Source organism: Filicampus tigris, chromosome 17 (genome assembly GCF_054856515.1).
Source record: "Filicampus tigris isolate MCC_2025a chromosome 17, RoL_Ftig_1.0, whole genome shotgun sequence".
NCBI lineage: Eukaryota > Metazoa > Chordata > Actinopteri > Syngnathiformes > Syngnathidae > Filicampus > Filicampus tigris.
Genome location: NC_141233.1, coordinates 6130864 through 6157125, shown reverse-complemented (window position 1 = coordinate 6157125; position 26262 = coordinate 6130864). Strand labels below are relative to the sequence as shown.

Genomic DNA, 26262 nt, shown 5'->3' with positions numbered 1-26262 from the left:
CAGATCAAATGTACTGTTTTGTTGTGAAGTGGCCCTTTTCGGGTGATCGGGTGTGTGAAGAAGGTCCAGCCTGGCCTACCTGATCCAGTACATGGCCGGGTTCTGGTGGAAGTCCAACGAGCCAGATCTCTGCATACAAAAGCTCCCGTCCAACTGAGCACAAATGCACAACACAGCAGAGTCACACAACCAACAACAACGATTAACCCTAACAATGAACATAATTTCATGTCTTTGAATCCCTACTTCTAGGCCCTAACCCTAATTTGAAACCTTACTCCTAATTTATTTAAAGTCATATTTTTATATCCACTGTTAGAAATTGTGACCCTAGTTTAAAACCCTACTTTGAAAGCCAAGGATAAGGTATTTTTGTGTTCTCCCCTTACCGAAATGAGCGCCTGCGTGTTGTCGCTGTCCTTTGGTGCGGTGTTGAAGTGCTTCTTGATCTTTCCTGCTACCGACAGTTGGTGGTCGTTCTCGCAAAGGCCTTCGTCCTGCATCATCAATTCATGGGGAAAATGTGAAAATGGGTAAATGAGACGTGACAAAAAAAAATGCTACAACCAAAGGTAAACATGTCATAAAAAAAAAAAGATCAGAAAATGATGCTCGGATCAAAGGTCAAGGTCAATGCTCTTACGGTGACCCATGGATGCTCCAGGACCTGCAGGGCCGTGTACCGCTGGTCCACTTCCACCTCCAGCATGGATCGAATCAGCTCCTGAGACGCACAATAATAATCATTAAAAAAACAAAACATGAGGAACACTCTGGCAACATTTAAAAAGAACCAAAATATTTTTCAAAGCGCCTTCACCTTGGCCGTGTCGGACACATTGTTCCAGTACGGCAGAGGAAATTCCACCTGGCCCATGAGAATCTGGTCGAACAGAACCTCCTGATCCTCGCTGCTCCTGCAAGCAAAGGCGCAGTGACATCAACTGCCGGTCGAGCGTGCGGCGCCGGCGTGCCCAGGAGCCGCTTACCCTCGGAAAGGCGGGAAACCACACAGCAGGATGTACGTGATCACGCCGGCCGCCCAGATGTCCACTTTCAGCCCGTACCTGTCACGACACGCAAGGCGCTTAGCGAGTCAAATCCAGTTTGAAATATTTTGAAAAATAATGCAACAGAAAAATAGGAATAATACAGAATAATGCAAATCATATTAGATACAAGCAACTCATATAAGAAAACACAGAATCTAGAAAACTAAAACTAAGGCCTCACCCAGTTTCTGCAATGATTTCAGGTGCTACATATGTGGGCGTGCCGCAGACGGTGTAAAGAGGTCCGTCCACCACCGTGGCCAAACCAAAGTCTCCCAGTTTGAGGCTCTTACTGGCGTCTGCGTGCTCGTATACCTAAAAATGACAACACCGGTTATGTAGTGGCAACACTAACGTCATCTGGATGGAGACTCACTGATCCTGTGACCTCCGGAAGACAGGAAGTGACCTCACCAGAAGGTTTTCGGGCTTGATGTCCCGGTGCACGATGTTGAGGCTGTGGAGGTATTTGATGGCGTTGGCCAAATTGTAGAGCATGCCGCTGGCGTCCTTCTCCGTGTAGCGGTTAGCCGAGGTGATAGCGTCAAACAGGTCTCCCCCCTTTTATGACGACCAGATCAAAGATAAATCGATTGAAAACGAGTAATAAACCAATGATTCCAAATTTTGACATGACAAAAGGTAAACACCGAAGAAGGTTTAGATCCTACAAATTACTTGTCAGGCAGGACTTTTTGTGTTAGCCTTGGATTCTCTCTGTCCCACTCTACCCCACTGTCGTTTGGTGTTGCACAGGGTTTAATTTTGGGGCCCCTGCTGTTTTCATTGTATTTGCTGCTCCTGGATTCCACGTATGTCTTTTCAGAGTCCAGCCATTCAATCTCAGGAATTTATACTTTCTTCAAATTTTTTCAAACGTTAAAATACCTGGTATTGAATGAGTTAAGGAAGTATGGTATTTCCGTGCTATGCCGATAACAGTCGGTCAATGTCCCACTAAGCAAAAAAGGTCGCACGTGCCTCGGCTGGCCACTTTTGTCCTGTCTGGAGGAAATCAAAGCCTGGATGGCACATCATTTCTTGATTTTCAATGAAAACAAAACAGAATTTATGGTGTTTGGTCCCAGTGGCCCTTGTACATCCCTGTTGACTTGGGCCCCCTGGCGTCTTATCGAACGACAACATTCCGAAACTTGAGTTTTAAATTGGATAGTGATTTTAAATTGAACTGGCAAATTGGTATTGGTGTTAAATCCTTTTTTTTCCCCCAAAACAGTAATCCGTGCCTTTTTTACATCTCGGCTGGATTTCTGTTGTGCAGTTTATCTTGGAGTGAGCCAGCCTTTTCTCAAGCATCCCCAGTTGGTCTAAAATACTGCTGCTCGCCTCCTAATTGGTGCTCGTAATAGGGAGCACATAACTCTAATTTTGGCCTCCCTTCACAGGCTCCCTGTACAAACAGCCAGTCAGATAACCGATAGTGATACCGAAAACCGATACCACTGGTACTTTTGATATCGAAAATTTCAACCCAATGACAGATAATTGCAAACAAAGGACCTTTCTTTCTTTCTGACGCAAATGATGATTCGACAGTGTGTCAAACCACCGCTGTGTAGCTGTTTGCAATCTTGAATTCATCTCCCGTCCAGGCCGAGGAAGAAGATTTTAGTGAATGGAGACGCATGACGACCGCGGTGCCGTTTTGCCATCTGCATCGCTCGGCCTTCCTCGCGCTCCTTACTCTCATTCCTCGTCTTCCCGCTCACACGTACACGTCCTCCCCTCGTCAAACAGATGGATGGCATTCACGCCTCGTGAATTATGCACCGTCGCTTCCCGCCTCGATTTTATATTCAAACACCGCGGGGCCTTCGGAAACCGCTCTGGAATTCACCGCTTGTGTCACGTTCCGTGGAGGAACAGTCTCGCGGGTAAGAAATTCCCAAATAAACATACACCGACCTTGACCAGCTCCATGACCAGGTAGAGCTCGCCGTACGTGTCCACCTCCTCGATGAGCAAGACTATATTTGGATGCTTGACTCGCCGCAGAATGGCCACCTCGTTCTGGATCATGTGCTCCTGCAAACAAGCGTTAGCAGAGCAATTAGCCACACGCAACTCATGTGTGACTGCATGATCAAAAATGCCAATCTCCAGGGTGAAGACGGACAAAAACGGGTCAAACAAGTTGTGAGCAGCTTCTCACCTTGCCTCTGCATTTGCCCTTGTTGATGATCTTGAGCGCGTAATGGCGTCCCGTCGAGTGCTCCACGCACTCGTGGACCACCGCGAAGTTGCCGTCGCCCAGCATGCGGCCCACCTTGTACCGCTCCGAGATGTAGGACGGGACGGCCGGAACCTCGTCCATGACAACTTCCTCTGCGGGACGGAAGCGTGAGAGCATAGATGGCAAATAATTCAAATAAATGAGTCTTTATTGTTGTCGGAAAAATATGCTTTTTTTGACAAAAAGCTGGTCCTCACCGTCAGTCACGGCTCCGTCGCTGTTCACTGGGCTGGACGCTTGAGTGGAAGACAAAGAAGAGGAGGAGCCTTGAGAGCCCTGTGGGTGAAATCGGACGATAAGTAGAGCTGTAATTAGGGTTGGGAGAGTACCGATACTATCGGACCGTTACCGGCCTTATCGGGTGTTCATGGAGCCTGCCGATACCGGTCACCTATACTTATGGCCCCCAAAAAATCGGACATTAATTAAGTCCTTCTCGGGAGTAGTTGGCGCTGTACTGCAGCAATTTAACACATCGGTGTATCATCATCTGTGTCAGAAAGAAAGGTCTTTGTTCACCATTTTCTGAACGCAATTTAAATTTAAAAATGTAAGAAATGCTCAAATTGAATTAAAATGAATTGCTTAAACGTAATAAAATCAAAGCCTATTATTATGTATTGATTTCTACCTGTTTTAAGACATCAACATACTAGTGTTTGTCAGTGTTATGCAATTATGTAAATGGTTGAGGTAGTCATCTTTTTCTGACCTAATGGGAATAAAAATGTCCTCGATGTTTCTTTGTCTTATGTAAGATCTTTTTTTTTTTGGTGGGCCAATCAGAGTAAAAGCCGCTCTCCTTCTTCTCCTTCCTCCTCATCTCTCCTGTGGCCTCATCGCACATGCAGCCGCTCTCTTCCTGCCACAAACACTGTTGCCATGGAAACTGCTGAGAGGCTGCTGAGGAGAAGCCTGAATATGGTCGCTTCCTGCTGCCTGGATGGAGGTGGAGGGCGACACGGGGTGGGGGCCCGTCTCTTTGAGAGACGTTTGTCTGCAGTAAAAGGCGGGAAATGTCTGGCTGTTGTCACAGTGAATGAAAACGGGAAGTGCTAATATTGTTGACAAAGGCGAGCTTTCAAGAGGATGATCACACATTTACGTAAGAAACTGAATCTGCGAGCGAGCAATACAGCTAATGAGAGCCAAAATATCAAAATATGTCAATAGGAAAATTTATGGTAAACGTGATTGAAGGTGACCATCAGATCAAAGTCAATGTGGACATTAATAGCGAGAAGACCAAAACTAAACGCGATCAAAAATGACAAAATGATCAAAAGTAGAAAATTATAAATTCAAAGTACAACGCAATGAAAACGATGAAAAGATCAAAATGTCAAAAATGACAATAAGATCAAAGGTAAACGTGACAGAGAATGAAGCTATTAAACAGTTGAAAATAACGATAGGATCAAACGTTCAAAAATGACAATATCCAAATAATAGTATAAAATTAAAATATCAAAGCTAAATGTGTTTGAAATGCCGATAAGATGAAAGGAAAACCTGGTAACGATAAAATGAAGGTAAGTGTGGACATAAATCACGGTTAACGCGATCCAAAATGACGATACGAGAAGAAACGGTTGAATATGTTGATAACGTCGAAGGTACATGATTGAAAATGACGATAAGATTAAAGTTAAATAAACGTGATAAAAATGATATGATCAAAGGTAAATGTTCTCACCAATGACGATAAGATCAAGGGTAAACATGACTGAAAATGCTGATAAGATCAAAATGTGGAATTAATTGAGATGAAAAGTAAATGGTCAAAAATATGGATAAGATCCAAATAAACAGTAGAAAATTACAAGACCAAAGCAAAACACGATTGAAAATGACAAAATCAAAGGTAAATGTGATCAAAATGATGATAAATTAGAGCGACGCTCAACAATCTAAAATAAGTAGACAGATAAAAGTAGAAAATTATAAGATCAAAGGTAAACCTGGTCGGAAATGACAAACTCAAAGGGAAACGTGGTCAAAAACGACAAATTGTCGAAAATTACCCCAACCCGAAGGAGTTCGTAGAGGTCTTTGACAGTTTGACTGGGGGCGCCATAAATCAATCGCCACTTTACTTTTTGACAAAGTGGTATTCTCTTCCTCTCCACTTTTATTGGTAAACATCTTGAAAATGTTACTGCTGTTTGTTTTGGTGTTCAAACAACTAGAAAAGTAATAAGACGGTGACAACAAAAGATATAAGCAATAACGTGTGCGTTGTTTGCGCAGGCGATTATTTGATGACTTTCTGCTGTCTAGACGGCAAAGAAATCGCTCGCGTCGGAAAAGATCAACCCTGTCGACGGGATTACGTTGCTGATCCCGGACAGCTGGACACCAAGGAGAAAAAACATGTCAACGCCAAGAGAATAAAGGCTACACAGGGAAAGATTCAGGCCACCAAACCCTAAGGAAAAGCACCACGTCAGTTATCCCCGCTGCTTTAGTTGACATAAAAATACATTTTTGTAATTCATCACGTCGGCCATTTTGTTTAGTGCGAATTCTCAGGCTGAAACGACATTACTACTAAATAAAAGGCACTTGCAGTAAAAAAAAAAAAAAAAAGAAAAAAAACCCATGAAAAATATTTTCAAGTACGTTCCCACAAAAATAAAGGCTCAAGTAATTTTTAGGTAGCATTTTTTTAAATGAAGGCCCGCTTAGTCCTTTTTTAATCAAAAAGGTAAGAGAAACCTTTTTGTTTGTCCAGGTACATTTTTTCTAGTTATTATAACGGCAGTGGTGCCTGACCGTTCAACCATCCATTTCATGGGCTGAACCATTCGGGTGCATCGTAGGCCCATTGCGACAAAACACGGCATTAAGTTATCTCTGGTCGTACTCATCAAGCCGTCCAACTTGCATCAAGTACATTTAATATTGATATATTTAACATTTAATTTAATATTCACTTTCTCAACAACTGACTTGATTGTGAGAAATTCGTTCCCCAGTTATCATTTGCGAATGACCCAGTAAGAGCAATTCCTTCCCACACGGTAGTAAGGCGGTAAATTTCGTGGCAATTTTGATATTGCGATATCACGATATTGCTGAAATTGTGACATCCCATGTGACTCTGTGAGACATAAACAAAAAAGACACATGAAATGAAAGACACAAAACAAGGGTGTGCAAATGAAATGACAATTTAATAACAACAGACAAATGGAAATGAAACCCAAATGGAAATTAAAACAAAAAAGGAATAAAATATGTAGATGACATGATTCAACATATGCAGCAAATATGTATGATTTTTTTTTTTTGTCATTTCATGACCTTTCCCAAATGTGCTTCAATATTATGACCAATACACACACTCTCTCACACCCACAAAATAAAAGGTGAGTCATAGCGTCTGCACACACAATATGGTGAGGATGGGGAGCTAACAGCAGCTTGTTCCTGTGATTTATGGCCGCCGCTCGTGTTTTTCACACTTAATGGAGCAAGCAGACGCCAGGCGACCTCGGAGCAACGCTCGCAAATCCGCTCAGAATGTCGATGAGATGCCTGAGCGTTGCAGGAAGTAGGCGAGGCCGCTCCAATTCATAAAAAAATGGGTCACTCGAGTGCTGCATGTATAAAACATAACGCCGTGCAAATGGCCGCTTCCTTTGCGATATTATCTATGATTGTGTGCAGGGGGCAAAAAAGAAAACAAGGACTATGCCTTCGCAGGCTTCATTAGGTGCACAATAAGTAATTGTAACAAGTAAATCCCATAATGTTCATTTTTGACTGACGCTGTGAAATGAGCGAGAATACTGCTTTTGGCCCCCCAAGAAAACCATCAATCAATCTGCATGTTCCTCTTTTGACAGTACGATAAAATCCAGATCTATGTCTTGCTTTACTGTTTTTGCGCCAGGGTTATAAACCATTCTACTATTTGACCTTTGACTAGTAGGTCATAAATCCTGGAGGGTGTTCCATTGCCATTCTAATTTGATACTGGACAATTTGACAGTTTTGGGGGGGTTGCCGTAAATCAGTCTTACCAACTTTCAGCAACACACAAAAAAAAAGAAAACAATAATTGGCATACCAAGAAACCCATAAATCTAAACTTTAGACAACAGGAGGCCAACGTGCAGCAAACCATTTAAACTGCACTACACTTATGTGGTGTGGTGATGGATTTAAGGTTAAAATACTCAAAGGTGTAGCGATGGTTATGAAACTGTCAAAGAGCCAAAGGTCAAGTGTACATTAATTAATTAAAAAAAAAGAAAAATTGGTGCTATAAGTCAGATGTCATAAATCAATCATTCTACACTTATGTGGAGTGATGATGGATTTATGACACCATTAAAGTGTAAAACAAGCAATAAAACCGTCAAAGATCCAGAAGACAGATTTGTTTGGGTTCCATAAATCAATCTACCCTTTAATTCTGAAGGTGGGAGGTCATAAACCTCAGTTCATACAGCTCAAGTATTAGCTCCCATTAGCATGTGTGTCATCTCAAGAGGAGTGGGACCAAAACATGACTAAATGTCGCATTTATGATGCATTCAAGAAAACTTTGAAAATTGGACATTTCAGGCCTAACACAGAAATATTCCTGACTTCCAAACTGCACAGCAAAGAAGCTGTCATCTGATCAGGGTCATGTCTTCCTGTGAAGCTAATCACCTTTATAGAGGTGGAAATTAGATTTCAAAGCGGGAGAGACTGTCATGTCGGAAAGCTCGGCAGGCTGCACCCCAGAGATAATGCCGCGGTGTCTGTGACTCGGCGGCGACAAATGGAGCATCAACGCCGAGCTCTGCAGCTGAGGTATGCACTTGGGACGCGCAATACTTGGCTTTAATATGCTACAAACTAACGGCTAGATGAGAACATCAACGTGGAAATATATCATTGGCTTCTCTCATTGTGGATAGTAGGACCTCCTTGTTTTTTTGGGAGGTGTCACACCGTATACCAATTAGGGGGCCATAAATAAACTCCCTTTTGACTTCAGTGCTGTTTTCTACTTCTCTCAAATTTATGACTTTTTGTTTTTTTCAAAATTATCAAAGGGTAGAATAGAGCACTTGACCTAAGGTGTGTTGTCAACATTTCTACATCTGGATTTTAAACCCTCATAGTGTCAAAAGATAATGGTATTATTGAGTGTCAAAAATCGTCTGGGGCCATAAATCAACCACTAAGATCATTTTTATATCGCCGTATGCTGTAACTCTCTATATCGGGATTTTGACCTCGTGGTGTCAAAAATCTTAGGGCAGTGGTTATATTGGGTTGCCATAAACAACCTGGGGCTATAAATAAATCACAATTTTTTTACCACCCTTCATCTGCATTTTATGACTACAAGTTGCTAAAGATCAAAGTGCAGTGGTTTTATTGGGGTGTCAACAATCATCTGGGGCCATAAATCAATCGCCATGCTCATTATATCTGCATTTTATGAACCTACTGTTGTCAAAATCAAAGAAGAGTGTTTTTACTGGGTGCCATAAATCAATGACCACACTCGTTTTTGACACATTCTCTGCACCTCTTCTGTTTTAATTTTTTTTTACCGACATGATTGACTAGTTCCCATTTCGCTTTTTGCTACATATGCAAAGTGAAACAACACATATAAGATGAACGGTTTGCACAAATAAATAAAAAACAACAAAAACGCCCAAACACACGAGACCTCATTTTCAGATGACATGTTGCACAAATTAGCACAAGTACAAGTTATATCTACTAAAGGGCTCTGGTGGAAACACGACATGATTGACAACTACAAAAAAACAAAACAGAGGAATCAAGAATATTCCTAGATGTGCTGTGACGTCGCTCTAAGATGTAGTCGGCCTATGCTCATCTTTGTCCGTGTCCTGTTAACATAGAGTGCTGTTTAGTCAAACCACACCAGTCAAGCCATATCACTGAAAGTTGAGATACTGAAATGGTGTTCTTGTCTCAATGGGACAGTTTAGTTGAACACAAAGCTATTATTCTGCTGCATGAAGGGCAACAGGTGGGTACACAAGTTAATTGCACATTTTGCCATAGAAGAGCATTTATTTGTTCAACCTGCCACTCTGTGTCGATGGCATAGGTAAATAAAGACGAATTATTTGCAGTACATAAATCACCTTCTCACAGAGGCTAAAGAAAATACGACTTTACGTACTGTTATATTGAACGTCTAAATGTGTTGTGTTATACCATTTGTGGTCGAATATCAGTTGCTTGAAGGGTTGTGTATGAGTTTTTTATTATGCGTTAGCATTGCAATTAAGCTAGTGGACTAAAGGCTAAGCTATGTGCTTATTTTAAATACACAACATGTAATTGTCAATAATTGTAATTGTCAATGCAAAAACACAAATTCTCCTGCTTGTCACTATAAATCGCTGGCAGAGATAGATCATCAAAATAATATATTACTTCCATCCATCCATCCTTTGTCGTAATTAAATCTAATGAATTTTCATACCATTTAAGTATAATTGCATAATTCATTATCTTAACATTTAAAGGCTAATTTTAAACAAGATATTCCCTTAATTGCTTTAGAAATGGTGGCAACGTCTAAGAACCACTGCACACCAGTGTGTGTGTGTGTGTGTGTGTGTGTGTTTGTGCGTGCGCACGTGCGACCCAGTGCTCTCCTTACCCGCCGTTGTTGGCTGAGGCTGGCCGGGCTGGTCGGGGAGGGGCTGGGAGACTTTGCCGTCTGCGGCGTGGACAGCTGACTGGCCGGCGTCCCGTTCACTGGAGGGAAAGTCGAGAAAATGGAGCAAGAGTGCGTAAGGGGGACACGTGTCAAAGATTCTTTTTTGCACGCTAAGTACTTGAACACATCCAACCTCAATCCTGGTCTGAAACCGTAACCCTTTTTCATACCCTCCCAAATGCTAACTCAGGATTGAAAGCCTCATTTCAAACCCTAAACTAACTACGTATAGCCTTCCCTTGGAGACCCCAATTTAAAACACTAACACAGGCTTGAAACCCTAACCCTTGCGAGAAACCCTAATATGGAAGCTTAACCTTAACTAACCTTAACCCAAAATTCCCTAATTTGAAACCCTAACCTTTAATTGATTGCTTAAAACCCTAATTGGAAACCTTATCCTTTGTTTGAAGGCTAAACCCAGGCTTTAAACCCTTATTTGAAACCCCAAACTAATTCATAACCTAATAACAAGACGAGTGGCGTTAATCATATGAATCATCCATCTTGTGAAGGGCTGTGTGATGAATATTAGTCGCTTGATCCATCCCATAATGCTCATGTGAGGCGCCCGTGTGACCCGCAGCACGGTGACCTCGTTAAAGACGAGCAGCGGCGTTGATTAAAGCCAAGCAGCGCCTGCCGGTTTCACTCAATCCTCGTAGACTGCCAAGAATAAATTTACACGACAAAGATTCTTCCAGTTGGGTCCAGAAGTATTGCGTTCATCTTTTTGGCTCTGTCTTCAGTTCATAGGGCATTTTCCCCTCAGTTTTGTCTCCAGGAAGTGAAATAAATACACGCTCAAGAGCATTCAGGTCAGCTGATGGACTTTTGTCGTTTGGTTGCTTTGGCAGTTGGTTTCGGGTTATTGTCCATCCGCGTTGTGAAGTGCCCTCCGATGAGTTCTGAAGCGTCTAATTGGATTTGAGCGGATAATATTGCTTCGGAATTCGTCCCGTTGCTTTGGTTTTGTAAACACCCTCAAATTCAAGATGAAAGTCTTCAGTTAAAGAACATGTTGGTTTCTTTTCGAATCCATTTTGGTGGCGTTTAGAGACAAAAAAACGCACCTGACTCTATGTCAAATACTGTTTTTGCATGTGAAATATTTGCAAACATATCAAACCGTAATCCATACTTTTAAACTACCTTCAAACTCTAACTCATGTTTGAAACCCTAACCCAGGGTCAAAACCCTACTTTGAAACCTTAGCCCTTGTTTCTCACAATTTGACACCATAACAATGATTTGAAACCCAAACCTATTCTTAATGTATTCAATTTGAAACCCTAATCCAGGCTTAAAACCCTTATTTGAAACCCTCACGCAAATTTGAAACCGTAATTCAAAACCCTAATCCAGATTTTTTTTTTTTTCTAACCTGAACCCAGGCATTTAATGGAACCCAGTCTTAAAACCTAGATTTTAAACCTGAATCGTTGTTTGAAACCCCAACCCAGGCCTGAAACTTTATTGTGAAACCCTAATCGGAATCTCCAAAACCCTGTCTAAACAGCACCCTTGTTTGAAACCTTAACTCAGGCTTGAAACTGTAATTTGAAAACCCAATTCAAAACCCTAATCTGGACATTAAACACTAACCCAGCCTTGAAACCATCATTTTTTTTAAACTAACCTTGCCATTTAACCAAACCCAGTCTTTAAAGCCTGATTTTAAACCAGAAGCCTTGTTCGAAACCCTAATCTGGTTTTGAAACATCATTTGAAACCCTAATCCGAAACCGTAACCCAATTTTAAACCCCTGATTTTAAACTGCACCCTTCTTTGAAAGCCGTAACTGAGGTTTGAAACCCAAATTTGAAACCCTAATGCTGGCATTAATCCCATACTTCCAGGACTGAAACCCAAACCCTGATTTTAAACCATACTACGAAACCCTCCTTTGTTTGAAACCCTAACGTAGGCTTAAAACCATAATTCGAATACCTTGTCTATCTGTCCATTTATATCAATGTGATTTACGTCTATGTATATCAGCAGTGCATACGCACGCACACATGCATGCACACGCGCACACACACAAACACAAATTGTAATCATTTCCTTTTGATCTTTATTCCACCCGCTGAGATCAACATAACTTTGTATGCATAATTCACCAGTGGCCATCCATAGCAGACTAAAATAGATGTTACACAACACACACGCGCGCACACACACTTCATCATCATTGTATGACAACACAACAAGCGTCGCCATTGAAGAAACCCAGCACACAGACACACACACACACACGCACGCATTGAACGTTACACAACACGTCTGACTGACTTCATCGTCCATAACGTTGCAGTTTGGCAGCGGAACCTTCGCTCACTCGCACTCGCATACAAACAAGCCACAGCATCTTCATACATGGAGGTTGCCCTACCTTCCTCCCCCGGCATGATGAAGATGAAGAGCACAGTGCGAGTGGACGAGGAGGAAGAGGAGAAGCTGCCTGGCTACTAAAGTGTTGAATGGGAAGACGTCGGCTGTGCTGTACTACACCGACGTGCACAAAGGAGGGAGGGGGAGCGAGAGAGAGAGAGAGAGAGAGAGAGAGAGAGAGAGAGAGAGAGAGAGAGAGAGAGAGAGAGAGAGAGAGAGAGAGAGAGAGAGAGAGAAGAGAGGCTTGCGCATGCTGTGACGTGCAGGATGGATGGGAAGGATGGAAGGATGATGGAGGGAAGCACGTGAGTGGAGTGGTGAACTTGTGGGGTTTCAACAACGTGACAGGAAACTTGAATATGGCGGTAAGCAATACAATTACTTGTGATCATTATGGAATTGAAATAATTGATAGTCATTGATGTGTTTTACATATGCAGAATAAATACTTTGTGACCCTAACCCAGGCTTCAAATTCCTAATTCAAAACCGTAACCCTTGTTTGAAAAGCTAACATCGGTTTGAAGCCTTAATTTAAAAACAAACCATGGCTTCAAACCCTACTTTGAAACACGAACCCTCACTTGAAACCCTAATTTAAAAGCAAAACACGAAACCTTAATATCAAACATGAATTTGAAACACAAACATGAAACTGACATTTTGAACCCCAATCTTTGTTTGAAACTGTTACCCTGGCTTTAATGCCTGATTCGAAACCCTAACACTGGCTTGAAACCTTAATGTGAAAGCCGGACTTGAATTGAAAATCTTAACACTTGAAACCGTTACCCTGTCTTGAAACCCTAAATCAGCCTTGAAATGGTCACTGTGGCTTCCTTGAAACCATAATTAAACTTTAATTTCAAACCCTATCTCTTGGTTCGAACACTAACACTGGCTCAAAACCCCAACTTGAAACCCAATTTAAAACCCAAACATTAAACCCTACTTTAAATACTGAACCTTGTTCAAAACCAAGAGATATGCTTGAAACAATAACGTCAGTGTCAATTATAAGAAAAAAAATAATAAACCAAAAACAAAACAACAGTACAGTATATCATTTGTGACTGTAGTTAAACAATTAACTGCAAAGGAAGGTCCAACAAAATACTAGGGGCATGACTGCCCCCTGGAGCGCTGGAGTGGAATTGCATGGACCACCATTATTTTGATGTGTTACAAGTGTTACGTGAATGTTGCTTTTGTTAGCGTGAATGTGGGACTGAATGTACCATGTGTCAGTATGAGCAAAACAAACTGGATCTTGACAGAAAAGCAGCTCTGGGAATTACGTATTTGTCACATTTGAGGAGATTAGCAGCACACTGACGAAAACAGTCAACAACAGTCCCGAGAACATTGGGATGAGGATGAGGAGGGGGACGAAGGTTTCCCAGAAATGACTAAGCCATGGGCCAGGAAGTTATTGACATATATGGACGTGCTGCTGTGTTGTGGCTATGTGTTGGTGTGGCGACCACGGGCTGAAAAGCACACACGCACACACAGGCACACACTCACAAACATAGCACCTTGTTTTACTGCATTCATGGGCGCCCACAGTCGACATGTCTTCCTTTACCCATTAGCATCTCTTTTGAATCACTCAATGAATACACCCACAAGTATAGGAAAACAAGAATTCACAGACACACACACACACACACGCACACGCACACACACACACACACGCACATAAAAATCGTGTTTTATTGCATCACCCAGGGCAGTTTTTCGACAACTATTCAAACCCGCACAAGTACACAAGAATCTACACAAACATACTTGTTTTACCCTCTTTATGGGCACCCACAGTGGACACAGTGGCCTTTCTTAATCCCCTTTAGCATCCCTTGTGAATCACTCGATGAACCCCCGCAAGTACGGTATGTGAAAACGAAAATTTACACACACACGTTCTCATTAGTCTCCCTGAGCCGACGGCCACATCAGATGGTGTTATGACTCACTACCGTAACCTTTTCCCCCTCTCAAAAGCTTCGCGGCCCGACCCAGACACAACGATACAGCGAAGGACATCGGCACGCCAAAGCTGTCAGTGCTTGTCACACAAGCTGCGGCGCCGCAAAGAGAACAATTGGTTAAAAAAAGGCTCATTGTCGCACGCACGTCCACCGCTACCCGTGATGCACTTTTCATGCTTGTGACTTTTCCGCAGCTGCAGGATTGAGTCAGCGGACAACCTTCATTCCCTGTTTGCCTTTTGCTTCCCCTCTGGATATCATTTAAATGCGTATTAGGCATGACACACACACACGCACACACAATATGCCCCCTACAGAGGCAGTGTGTTTGTTCACACTGTTCCCATGTTAATGAGCCGCAGGACACAAAAGCAACACAACAGGAAGTGCAAACAACCGTGATAGTATGCTATAGTCACATCATAAGCATAACCGGCCGACAATGGCTGACAACAGTAGATGGCAACAAACTACGTCCATTTGACGACATTTTCTAAAACGACCTAATAGCTAACATGTGTCACTAGTTAATCATAACAAAGCATCCGCTGCAATAGATATATTTTCTTTACATTTTGACAAAGGCTTCCATGAACAAAATTACTCCCACCCAAATTTTGTGTTTAGAAATACTTTTTTGTGGTTGTTTTTTTTTGTAGCAAAATTCCACCAGCTTCCAATTTGTTTTCTTACCAGACGTGGGGGACTTGCTGCGTCGGGTCTGGATCAAAGCCTTGGGAGAACCTCGGATGGAAGAAATCTTGTAGTTCATCGGCCGCATTATGCGACACTCTGCCGCGCACCGCAACAGGAGAGAATATATTACAATGCAATATGTTTTTTATTGTTTTTATTACAGCAGCAAAAGAGACCTTGGCACAATAATAATTGCAAAGAAAAAATAAACATCCCGATATCAACATCCATAGTTACACACTCAAGAAGTGAGGGCAGCAATACTGAACATGCACGTGAACTGCTAACGTGGACGGAATTGTTTTGTTTTGCTGCCGTTAGCGTGACTTTCAACAAAGAAACGCCTGTGATGAACCGTGAGCCGCGTGACATTCGTTTTGCTTTCTTGCGCTCGGCGACGGCCTCGTTCCGGCTGATTATCGAGGAGAGCGGAGATGCTGATTGAGACAATGAAAAGTGGAGTGAGCGAACGCCGTTTTTGTCATTTTGAAGGACAGTGCAAAAACTTGAGCAATGACAGACATTCTCAAAGTGTGGTTGTGCCGGTGATACAATGGCTCCCTCTAGTGGCATATTTAAGAATCACTGAATTAATTGGCCAAATAATGCTCTTTTTTTAATCCAGTACAGTAGTTCTATTTTTTTTTGTATGTATTATTTATCATTTTCATCATCATAAGTAAACACGTTTTGCTTATGAATGAATTCAACACTATCGTTAAATGTGAAATGTGTGGCTGTGTAATGCTGATTGCAGCAAGGAAGTGCTGCTGAGAAAGTCCAACAGCGACACAGTGTGGGGTGACGCCAGGCGAGCGGGTGTCCTCGAGCGACCGCCAAAAAAAGGTGTGTGGGGGAGGCAGGGGTGGCGGCGGGGGGTTGCGAGACAGGCAGAGGACGGTGGGAGGAAGATGCACCGCACTGTTTAAATGAGTATTTGTAGGCAGCACAACATGGAGCAAGGCACAAACGTAAATCTCGCCACTCATATCTTGACAGACGCACATAAAATCGTCTTATTTTCACAGTCAGAATAGAGTGAACGTTTTTTAAAGGTGAAAGGTATTTTTTTTTCAAGAAAAAAATGCAGTATTAAAGCAACACTGTTTCATATGTCAGTTTTTGTTGATTATGGCGGCGTCATGTGGACAAAAGCGGTAGTGTTTTGACAAAAGTCAACCACATTTCCCATGCGCCAGCGTGTAGTGTCGTGAAATACTGAGCTCTCGCTGGACTGCAAGTTGGACATAATTACATTTCTATTTCCAGTGGCTGTGTGAAAGCTGAATATTGATGAGGTAATGAATCTAATTTTGTTCAAACAATACTTTTGTTTTTTTGTTTGTTTTGGGACTTCTGTCATGACACCAGTAATAGCGCGTAGACATTCGAATCGACTTCCGTCCTCATAGCAAAAGGAGGAAGTGAGTATACCGTAAAGCAATTTAGGACATTTGTATTTTTTTGTGTGCCAGAGTTGCTCCCATTGTCCTCAAAGTTGCTTAATGCCAGTAAAAACGATACAGACCCCCCAGGGCATAACAAAAGTCTGATTCAACTACTTGTAAGTCAATGTGTCATCAGAAGAGTTGTGAACATTTTTCATTAAGGTCGAATTCTTGCCCAGTGCTGCTTTAAGAGAAGTTATTTATTTTATACCAAGAGTAAAGTCACTTTTATTGAATAGAAAAAAATATTTTTCAAAATATTTTTCTTTCAAGAATAAAAAAAGTGATATTTTGTGCAGTCCAAACAAAATTGTTTATCTAGTTAGAGATAAGGTAAAAAAAAATTTTTCTTACATCTTAATATAATGTATCTTAAAGTCTGAAAATAAAGAGTATTATCTTAAAGAGGTATTATATCTTAACAAAAATGAAGAAAATGTAATATTACAAGAATGGACTAACTAAACAAGATTCTCAAAATATCATAAACCATACTCATCAACGCACTTATAATTTTCTAAACATTAAAAAAATCCCCCAAAAAAGTCTCACCCGTCTCATCCAGCATTAGGTCATCTTGGTAGCGCAGCTTTTCGGGTCCACATGCCACAAACACATCCTCGTCGCCGAAAAAGTCCTGCAGACACGTCACCTGCAGGGAAAAATACGTTCACTACATATACAACATAGAAATAACATCTGAAAGTGAATATTTGTCTGCGTTTTTGTGTGGAATAATCATTCGAGTGATTTTCACAAAAAAGCTGCAGTACTACAGGAGAAAAATATATTATGGGGAAAAAAAGGCATCACACTGAGAACACAATGACGATAGGAAGCCATAAGGTGGCAGTGTTGGACAGCAGTGAGACACTCGAATCAGCCTTCAGAGAGCTACAAATATACAGCAGGGAGAACTGCTTATACTTAGCAACATGACATTTGGTAGACATGTCAATCATGAGAAGACCCACCAAAACAATCTCAAGAAGCCATGCCTGAAAAGACACAGGAAGTCAGCCATCTTAGTTTGAAGCGGCCATTTTAGGGTCAACCAATAGGTCAACTCCACAAGCTTGACCAAACATCTTCAAAATCCAGCACCCAAAAACCGTTTGACTTCATTAACAACATGACATTTGGTAGACATGTCAATCACGAGGAGACCCATCAAAAAAATCTCAAGAAGCCATGCCATAAAAGACAAAGGGATTCAGCCATTTTGGTTTGAATGCAGCCGTTTTAGGGTCAACAAATAAGATACAAAGTAAGAAAGGGTTTGACTAAAAAAACTTCAGACCCTGAAACCAGTTTTATTTAGCAACATGACATTTAAAGCGGGAGTCAACCCAAACATATTTTTTTCAAGAATATGTTCCCAGCAGGCCCACTAGTTGAAAAACAGCATTCTGATTAATTTTGTGGAATATAAGTTAAGAAGCAAAATACACTCATTTGTAGCTATCTCTGGGGACGGCCATTTTGTCTTCTGTCGACTGAAAATGACATCACAACAGATCACAACGACCAATCACGGATGACCTGTTTTCTGAATCTGAGCCGTGATTGGTCGTTGTGATCTGCTGTGGTGTCATTTTCAATCGACAGAAGACAAAGTAGCCGCCCCCAGAGATGGCTAAAAATTTGTGGATTAACACTTATTCCACAAATGCAATATTTATCAGAATGCACCGTTTCAACTGGTGGGCTTGCATTGAACATATTCTTGAAAAAAAAATGTTTGCGTTGACTTCCGCTTGAAGTGATTTTGGCCATTTCCGTCACAGAAAGACTTGCCCTGAAGACAGATGGACAGATGGACAGCGCTAAACGGCGAGGAACATACCGTACATTTTTGTTTGTTTTCATGTGTGCAGAAAAAGTTGGACAATTTTCTGCCATAAAACAGGACACTCTAATAAGTCAGCTGCACTTGTAAGCATGCTCGTTGTTTTCCAGCTGGGCTATCATTGCAGGGCTGAGTGGGAGTTGAATGTTTGCGAGCTAAATGTAGTGCGCGTGGGAAACGTGACGGAGGTCTTAAGAGGAAAATATATGTTTTTTGCATTTTGCAGTTATGGAGCAAGAGGAAGTCTGTTAAAAGTTGTAGTGAGGATCATGAGGTGAGAGGAGCTGACCGCGGTGCTGAATTCACTTGGCCTGACAAATACTGGAGAAGCTCACAAAGCTTTGCAATTGTTTGACTTTTCAGTGGAGTTGTCTAAAATTATAATTCATGCATACATCACTGCCACATTGAGGGCATTAAAAAAGGTAAAAAAAAAAGTTTTCCCAAAGAAACTAAAGAAAAAAGTAGCAGAAATAAGTTACAAATGAAATCACTACATAAGAAGGAAAAGGTATAAATGAAGCTAGTAAGCAATCCAAAAATGTCCCATAAATGTAACATTTATTTTAAAAAATTGCTTTAAAAAGTTCCAAATGTAAACAAAGTAATGTAAAAAATAAAAATTTCGAAAACGTTTTTTAAAAAAAGTTGATATTATTGCAAACAAACAGGATGGGTAAAAAAAACAACAACCTTTAATTCAAAAAGTTAAACAAAAAATATGTTACCTAAAAATATTTTTGGATCCATAAAAAGTTTTAAGAGTTTAAACCAAGAAAGGGTAACATTAAAAAAGGTATATGTTACAGAAAAAAAAAAAAAAAAAAAAAACAAAGTTGAATGAAAATGTGCTTTTACTAAACAATTTCCTGGGGTTAGTTTAGTATGACAATAAATGCCATGTCAATAAAATTCAAACAAAAACTGGCTTATCACAACAGACTTTTTACTGCTGTGCTGCAACCAAGTCAAATCAAATCGAATTCAAATTTCCTCTTCCTTTCACGTTTCAAGTTTTAAAGAGGATGTTTGGATCACTCCCAATGTGACCTCCATCTTGCTCAGGACGGTAAACGCCAGCTGGCAACCAACAGACGCCGGCGGCGGCGGCGGCGTCACCGAGATCACCTGAACGTACCGCCGGCAGATTGCGCAATCATCTTACATAAGTTTCTACTTTTTTCTTCTTCTTCAACTTCACTCGTTTGATGTTTTTTCACGCTCGTGGAACAAAAGTGAAACCAAATAGGATGTCGTATCCCACAATGCATTGTGTTGTCCTCAGGCTACCCCCCTCCCCCTTACACCCTCCTTCTGTTCTCTTCAGCTTGATGACCCTCTTTTCTCCTTTATGGTCCGACACAACATTAGGTACACCTAAACTACATCAATAATAAAGCGTCCAGAGAGGGGAAGTATGATGATAACCATTTTTTGCTCTCATTGTAGACATCATATATATAAAATTACACCATTTATGTGGCTGCACTACAACAAGCTGCACACACACACGCACGCACCCCTACCCACGCACACACACACACACATAAAAGTGCTGTGTAACAGTGATTCAGCAAAGCAGCAGGATCAAAGGCACGACAGCGCCAAACAACAATCATCATCATTCAAATATCAAAGGCAAGCAGTACAAAATACTACGTTCATTTGCATAAAGCTTCTTTATGTTGCTTATGGACTTTATCCTGTTTCTATGTTTTTTAGTCTGGGTCACTGCAGTGCTGGGTGCAGGAGGAGGAGGAGGAGGAAGATGATGAGGCACAAAGAGAGGAAAAGAACCAGCATTGCAGACAACTGGAACCTTGAAAGTCCAATGCCCCCAAAACCTTCCACTATGGTTCGTACTACACCCAACATGAAGCTAGAGCTAAACCCTAAATGAACAGTGTGACTGTACGCGACACCGTCCGAGTTCTAAAAGGCTACACTAACCTCAAACAAACCTAGTTAAAACCCAACATGAAACTGGTACTAGAACCTATACTTGTAAATCCTACACCAAACGATTCCTAGACCCCACCCTAACCAACCTCTGGATCCTATACGGTAGTTCGAGGTGGTAAACAATCCTAGAACTAGACCCTAGACTAAAATAGTTCTAGAATGTAAACAAACCAGGTCTAGGCCCTCCACTGTCACAGTTGTAGAGCAAAAAACAACCTAACAACCTCATTCTCGGAATTGAGACCATAAACAAACCTAGTCTACACCCTATACAAACGGAGTTCTAACCTCTCGACCAACATACTGTACAGTAGTTCTAGTCAGCAAACAAACAGTTCCAGTCTATACACAAACCTAGTCCTAGTTCCTAAACTAATTTAGTCCAAGACTCCTCACTAATTTTGTTTTACTGTAGGTCCTAAACAAACCTAGTTCTCGTTCTGTGTGCGTGCGCGTGCGTGCGTGTGAGTGGGTCAAGGCTGACAGCTGGGGTCTGACATAATTGCGTGTGTGTTCATGTGTGTGTGAGTGCCTAAATGTGCGTGATTTGAGGCTCAAGGCTGTGTGCGTGCGTGTGCGTGCGTGCGCGTGTGTGCAAACACACAGCTTACCGCAGTATTAATAGTGAAGCCATGGCTGTGCTCTCTAAGCCACTTAGAGCTTGTCTATCTTCTTGATCAGAACCAGCCTGACACACACACATATACACACTACAGTACAATAGAACCCGACGGCTGTTGCTGGGCAACCGTGACACGAGGAGGAGGAAGAGGAACTGGATACCTTTGTGCTCAGGTTACAAGCGGAAATGTGACACCAGGAGCCTCAGAGGGGCGCTAGTGAGCGGAACATGGCTGGAGAGACAGTCCCGACCTCGCAATGTGCAGCTCCAACAAGCATCTTTGGAAATTCAGCCCCCAAGCCCGTTTCACCGAGAGTTTAGTAGGCATGCCCATCACGAGTAGACCCGCAAAAAAAAGTCTCAAGAAGCCTGTGGCTATAAAAAGACACAGGAAGTCTGCCATTTTGATTTGAAATGGACATTTTAGAGTCCACAACTAAGTAAACTCTGCAAGGTTTCACTTAGCAACATGTAATCTGGTCGACGTGTCTATTGCGAGCAACCCCACCAAAAAGTCCCAAGAAGCCATGACTGAAAAGAAATAGCAAGTCAGTTATTTTGCTTTGAAACATCCAACACCTAGAGGTCAACTCATCAATGTTCTGGAAGACAATAACCAATTGTTTCCAAAATTCAGCTCCCAAAAGCCGGTTTCACTAAGCGACATCACATTCGGTACACGTCTGCCACGTAGACCCACGAAAAAGTTTCGAGAAGCCATGACTGAAAAGAAACAGCGAGTCATCTATTTTGGTTTGCGGTATCAGTTTCATTTTAAGTTTAGGTCTTGACCAAATGTTTGAAAAATTCAGCCCCTGAAGCCAGTTTCACTTACCAGGATTTGGTGGGCATGTCTATTATGAGCAGACCCACAAAAAAAGTCTAAAAAAGACACACCTGAAAAGACACAAGTCATCTACTTTTTGTTCGAAACGACCATCTTAATGTCAATAATGAAGCTAATTTGACTGGCTACATGAAATTTGGCAGGCTTGTCTATCACGAATAGACCTGCACAAAAATCTCAACCGAGCTTTAGTGCACTTGTGTGTGTTTGTGTGTGTGTGTCCCCATTAAAAGAGGTTAATGATCGCAAAGAGATGAGCGAGCCGTTTTGGTGTTCGGACGTCATCTCTCTTTCTCTCTTTGGACTCGTCGGTTCTGCTGGGATGCCGCGTCACAACCAGCAACCTAGAAACCTACTTCTGACTCACACATACACACACACACACACACACGCATTAAGTAACCCAATCTGGGTGCGCACTTGGGTAATTATCTTTAAACACAGTTGATATTCAATAAGGCGTTGTTAATATTTTATCAGGTCATCCTCCCGCTGTCAGATATTTGACTGATGATGATATACAGTACAAGTGTGAAAATGAAGAGTGTTCCTGCTGCTATAAACTATGAGAGGGTCTACAATCTTTTTTTTCCTTCACCATAAGCCAAGGCTGTTTTAGTCGCGATTACAACACGGATTAAGCGCATTTCATTGAGGTTTAAAGTAATCTCCTATTTGTCCGTTGTGCTTTCGTGATCTTTAATATTCGTTACGTTTCAGAGAAAAAAAAAAGAGTGTACCCGGCCCGGCTGGTTCGCGTGTTGCCATGCCCGGTGGCCCAATCGATAGAGCAGCTAAAAATAACAGCGCCATAATAGCCTTACTTGCAGAAAGAGAGGAGGGGGAGTTTATTGTGTAATCTCTCAGGCAACCGTAACCCGTGGCAACGGGAGAGCCAGCAGGCGTTGGGAGGAAAAGTGTGACTTTAAATGTCGTGTAGGAGGATTCTCAAAGAGAAAGAATGTTTTATTTTGTTGTTTTTTTTAAGAAGTGCAGATCCGATCAGGAATCTGGAGCGACGCCCCGCTGGGTTAATCATGGCCGATCGTTAAATGGATTGTGCGAGGTCAGACGGGATGCGACGCCCGTCAGTGTTAGCGCCGACGGCTACGCAAAATGACGTCAAATGCAAAAAGAGGAGAAAAAAAACCAATTCATTTTCGTCATTTTCGCAGGGGAAAAATTGTAATCTACCATGAATAATAATAAATCTTATTTCAACATCATACTTTGTCAAAAAAATAAGAATCTTACAGAATTTTTTAAGTGTGTTTTTATCAAGAAAAGTCATAATTTCAAGAACAAAGTAGTTGTTGTTTTTTGTGAGAATACACACATTTTCTAGAAAAAAAGTAGATACTGTGAGAACAAAGTCATAATTTGAGAGAAAAAAGTTGTAATACTTCGAGAATTAAGGCTGTATTTTCTTTCAATCAAATCAACATACATACGTATTACATGATCATGCAACAATCTCAATCGTCCACATGAACGCACACTGACAGACTGTCAAGTACATGCCAAAGCAACAGGTGGCGCTATAAATCAATACTGCCAGGCCATTGGAACCAAAAGGCCTACAGATTATTTTCTGTATTTTTCCCTGATATGAATGAATGGCACATCTGAGCAGGTGGGTGGCCCTTGAAGCGTGAATCAGACACAATCGTATACGGCGTGGGCAACCACAACAATGAACACACACACACACATAATTCATAGATCTCCCTGCACTATGGAATGGGAGGATGCGCTTCATTCACAAAAGTCTCGATCCTCCATTAAAAGTTGTAAACAGAACCAAAAGTAACTATTTCACTGCAATTTTTCGGAATGTGGATTATTTTGAGTCCTTATTTCTAGTGTCCAAAATGGCTGTTTTATTGATTTTCTAATAATTCAATAATTAATTCCATGACATGTCGCTGTGTGTCCATGACTTTTTATGGCTGTGGATTATTTTGAGCTGTTTTATTTCTTGCAATGTGCAAGATGGTTATCATGAATAGCTGCTATGGAAAGATTGCATTAAATAGTTGTATGCTGTTTAATTTTCTTATTTCCTTTGTTTGACTATGCATCATTTGGAGTTCATGAATATCACATCACATCTCCTCAGCAATAATATAATAATAATATTATTCGCGCTTCACGGGTGATAAAGAATATATACCTAGTCATTATCTGTCCACATACCGCCTTTGGCATTGTTAGCATTTGACTCACCAGCTTCCCCTCTAGCGTGTAGATCTTCTTGACCACTCCAGAGTCCAGCTTGATGGCATCGGTGATGTCAGTGAGCACCTGCTCATACGAGTGCGCCGTCTTCTTGTTGAGCAGAACCCGGACGGCCTTGCGGGGCTTCATGCCGCTGCGCACCACCGTCACCAGCTTGGGTCGAACGAAGTCCTTGCTCTCGGCCAGGCCGCCGCCGCCGCCCGCACCCGGAGGGCCCGTCTTGGCACTGCCCAGCGAGGGGGGCCCGCGGGCCGAGGCGGCACCCGACGCCTTGACGTTCACCGACCAGTTGGGGTTGACGTTTTTGGTGTAGTCCACTTTTTTGTAAGCCTCCAAAGAGCTGCATACGTAGCTTTCGCCTGTAGGGGGCGTCACGCGGAGAGCAGTGAGAAACATCATAGACAGAAAGGCTATGATGTCCTATATTTTATTTGATTCCATAATTAGTTAAGTGAGTTATTTTAACGTTTTTTTGGGGGGAAAATATTTACATTGTTTTATTGGATTAAATAATTGGTCAATTAAATCAAGTATAAGCATCAAAATAAAAAAATGAGCATGAGATATTTTAAAACGAAAAAATGCATGAAATGAGTAAAACACATTTTAATTTTTTAAAACTAAACAGTCAATTATAATTAAATGAATCAAAAGCAATACAATTTGAAAGCAATCCTTATTTTATTATGAAGTAGTTTGAATACAAAAAAATGTCATTGTAATTTATTTCAAGTAATGCAATTAAATAAGAAGTCAAGTCATAAATGTTTACCGCATCCCCACTAGTATAATCTAAACACGGCATGCTGTTTTGATTGCAGAATATGAATTGAGCTGCCGCCATTTTGCACTGTACTGCCACTTGCTGTCGACTGAAAATGACGTCACTGTACCAAATGGCCCAGTTTGCGAACGTCACATGACAAAGCCAGAAAACAAGTTACTTAACATATTAACTCTTTTTTGCCTCATCTACACATGAACTGACAGTCCGACTCCTTTGTAAAAAAAAAACAAATGTTGCTCTCAGGCACAAAAGTTGGCACACCACTGCTCCATTCAGGCTTACCTTCGACCAGCTGATCGATGCTGCCGACGCGTCCAGATCCGTCCAGCGTGTAGATGGTGCGCACGCCCTGCGGCAGGTTGACATTGTCCGAGAGGGCGCGCGTCAGGTCCGCCAGCAGCGCGTCGAAAGTGCGGAAGCGGTCGGCCGACACTGCGTAAACGATGCCGTGGAAGAAGCGGTCGCCGTTGCGGTAGAAGCGCACCTTCTTTGCGCGCTTCTCGGCGCTCAGGGCTTTGAGGCTGCGCGGCGCGCGGAACAGGCTGCAGTGCGCGCTGTGCGTGGGGCTCTGCACGCCGTTGATGCGCGCCCCGGTCCCCGCGGCGCCCCCGGCCGCGGATCCCGATCCGGCCCGGCCGCCGTGGCGCTGAGCGCGGTCGTCGAAGTGCTCCATGTCCGTGACGTGGCCTGGCGGCGCCGCCACCACCACCGCGGTGCTGTCTGCCACACACACACACACACACACACACACAAGTTGTGAAAGCAATGCAAGTAGCGAGCAGGCGCGCGTCACAGATTAGAGCCCTAACCACAGATTAAATCTAATCTGGGTGGACTCGCAACAAGCATGCTGCGTGCCTTGATGGAGAGACAATCAATAGCAGCCTTCAACCAACACGCTCGACATCCCATAATACGCCAAAGCGTGAATGACTTACCGACGCGAGAGCTGAGTGCCTCCGTCACCTCCAGTCTGGCCGATTGTCCACAAAAATCAGAAAGTAGGAAAAGGTTTCAGGACAGTGGAGCCCGCCTGCTCACACTGTGGGCGCGCACGCGTGTGTGTGCGTGTGTGGTGATGATGGAAAGAAGAAACAGAAACTGACCAGCACACGAACTAAGTAGCAGATGCAGGTTCCTCCTCCTCCTTCGCCGCCTCCTCTTCAGGCACGTCACTCGTGTCGTGATTCCCATTCAAGACACACGCACACACACTTTCAACACACAAGCACAGACAAGACATACATAGACGTGAAAAGGTTCAACACGCACACACACAGAAAATAACACAAAACACACGTTCAAAACACACACACAATTTAAGAGACATGCACAAATAACACACACATGTCCAACATGCACATACATAAACATACTCAAAAACCTCCAAAACACACCCACACCC

General features: G+C 42.2%; 1 protein-coding gene across 1 annotated transcript in view; it reads right to left on the bottom strand.

Annotated features, from left to right (window-relative positions):
- Nucleotides 1–26107, bottom strand: part of dclk1a (doublecortin-like kinase 1a) — a 27877-nt gene extending 1770 nt beyond the window's left edge. Inside the window, exons 1-17 of the mRNA XM_086057530.1 lie at nucleotides 25964–26107; nucleotides 25796–25830; nucleotides 25140–25577; nucleotides 24059–24429; nucleotides 17105–17204; nucleotides 15102–15200; nucleotides 9962–10059; nucleotides 3504–3582; nucleotides 3226–3398; nucleotides 2979–3098; nucleotides 1467–1613; nucleotides 1234–1367; nucleotides 990–1067; nucleotides 821–917; nucleotides 644–724; nucleotides 390–497; nucleotides 80–153 (exon numbers count right to left, since the gene is read on the bottom strand). Coding sequence (XP_085913656.1) covers nucleotides 80–153; nucleotides 390–497; nucleotides 644–724; nucleotides 821–917; nucleotides 990–1067; nucleotides 1234–1367; nucleotides 1467–1613; nucleotides 2979–3098; nucleotides 3226–3398; nucleotides 3504–3582; nucleotides 9962–10059; nucleotides 15102–15200; nucleotides 17105–17204; nucleotides 24059–24429; nucleotides 25140–25530 — 2150 coding nt within the window. The 5' untranslated portion in view covers nucleotides 25531–25577; nucleotides 25796–25830; nucleotides 25964–26107. The remainder of the gene's footprint in view (nucleotides 1–79; nucleotides 154–389; nucleotides 498–643; nucleotides 725–820; nucleotides 918–989; nucleotides 1068–1233; nucleotides 1368–1466; nucleotides 1614–2978; nucleotides 3099–3225; nucleotides 3399–3503; nucleotides 3583–9961; nucleotides 10060–15101; nucleotides 15201–17104; nucleotides 17205–24058; nucleotides 24430–25139; nucleotides 25578–25795; nucleotides 25831–25963) is intronic.
- Between the last annotated feature and the right edge of the window lie 155 nt (nucleotides 26108–26262).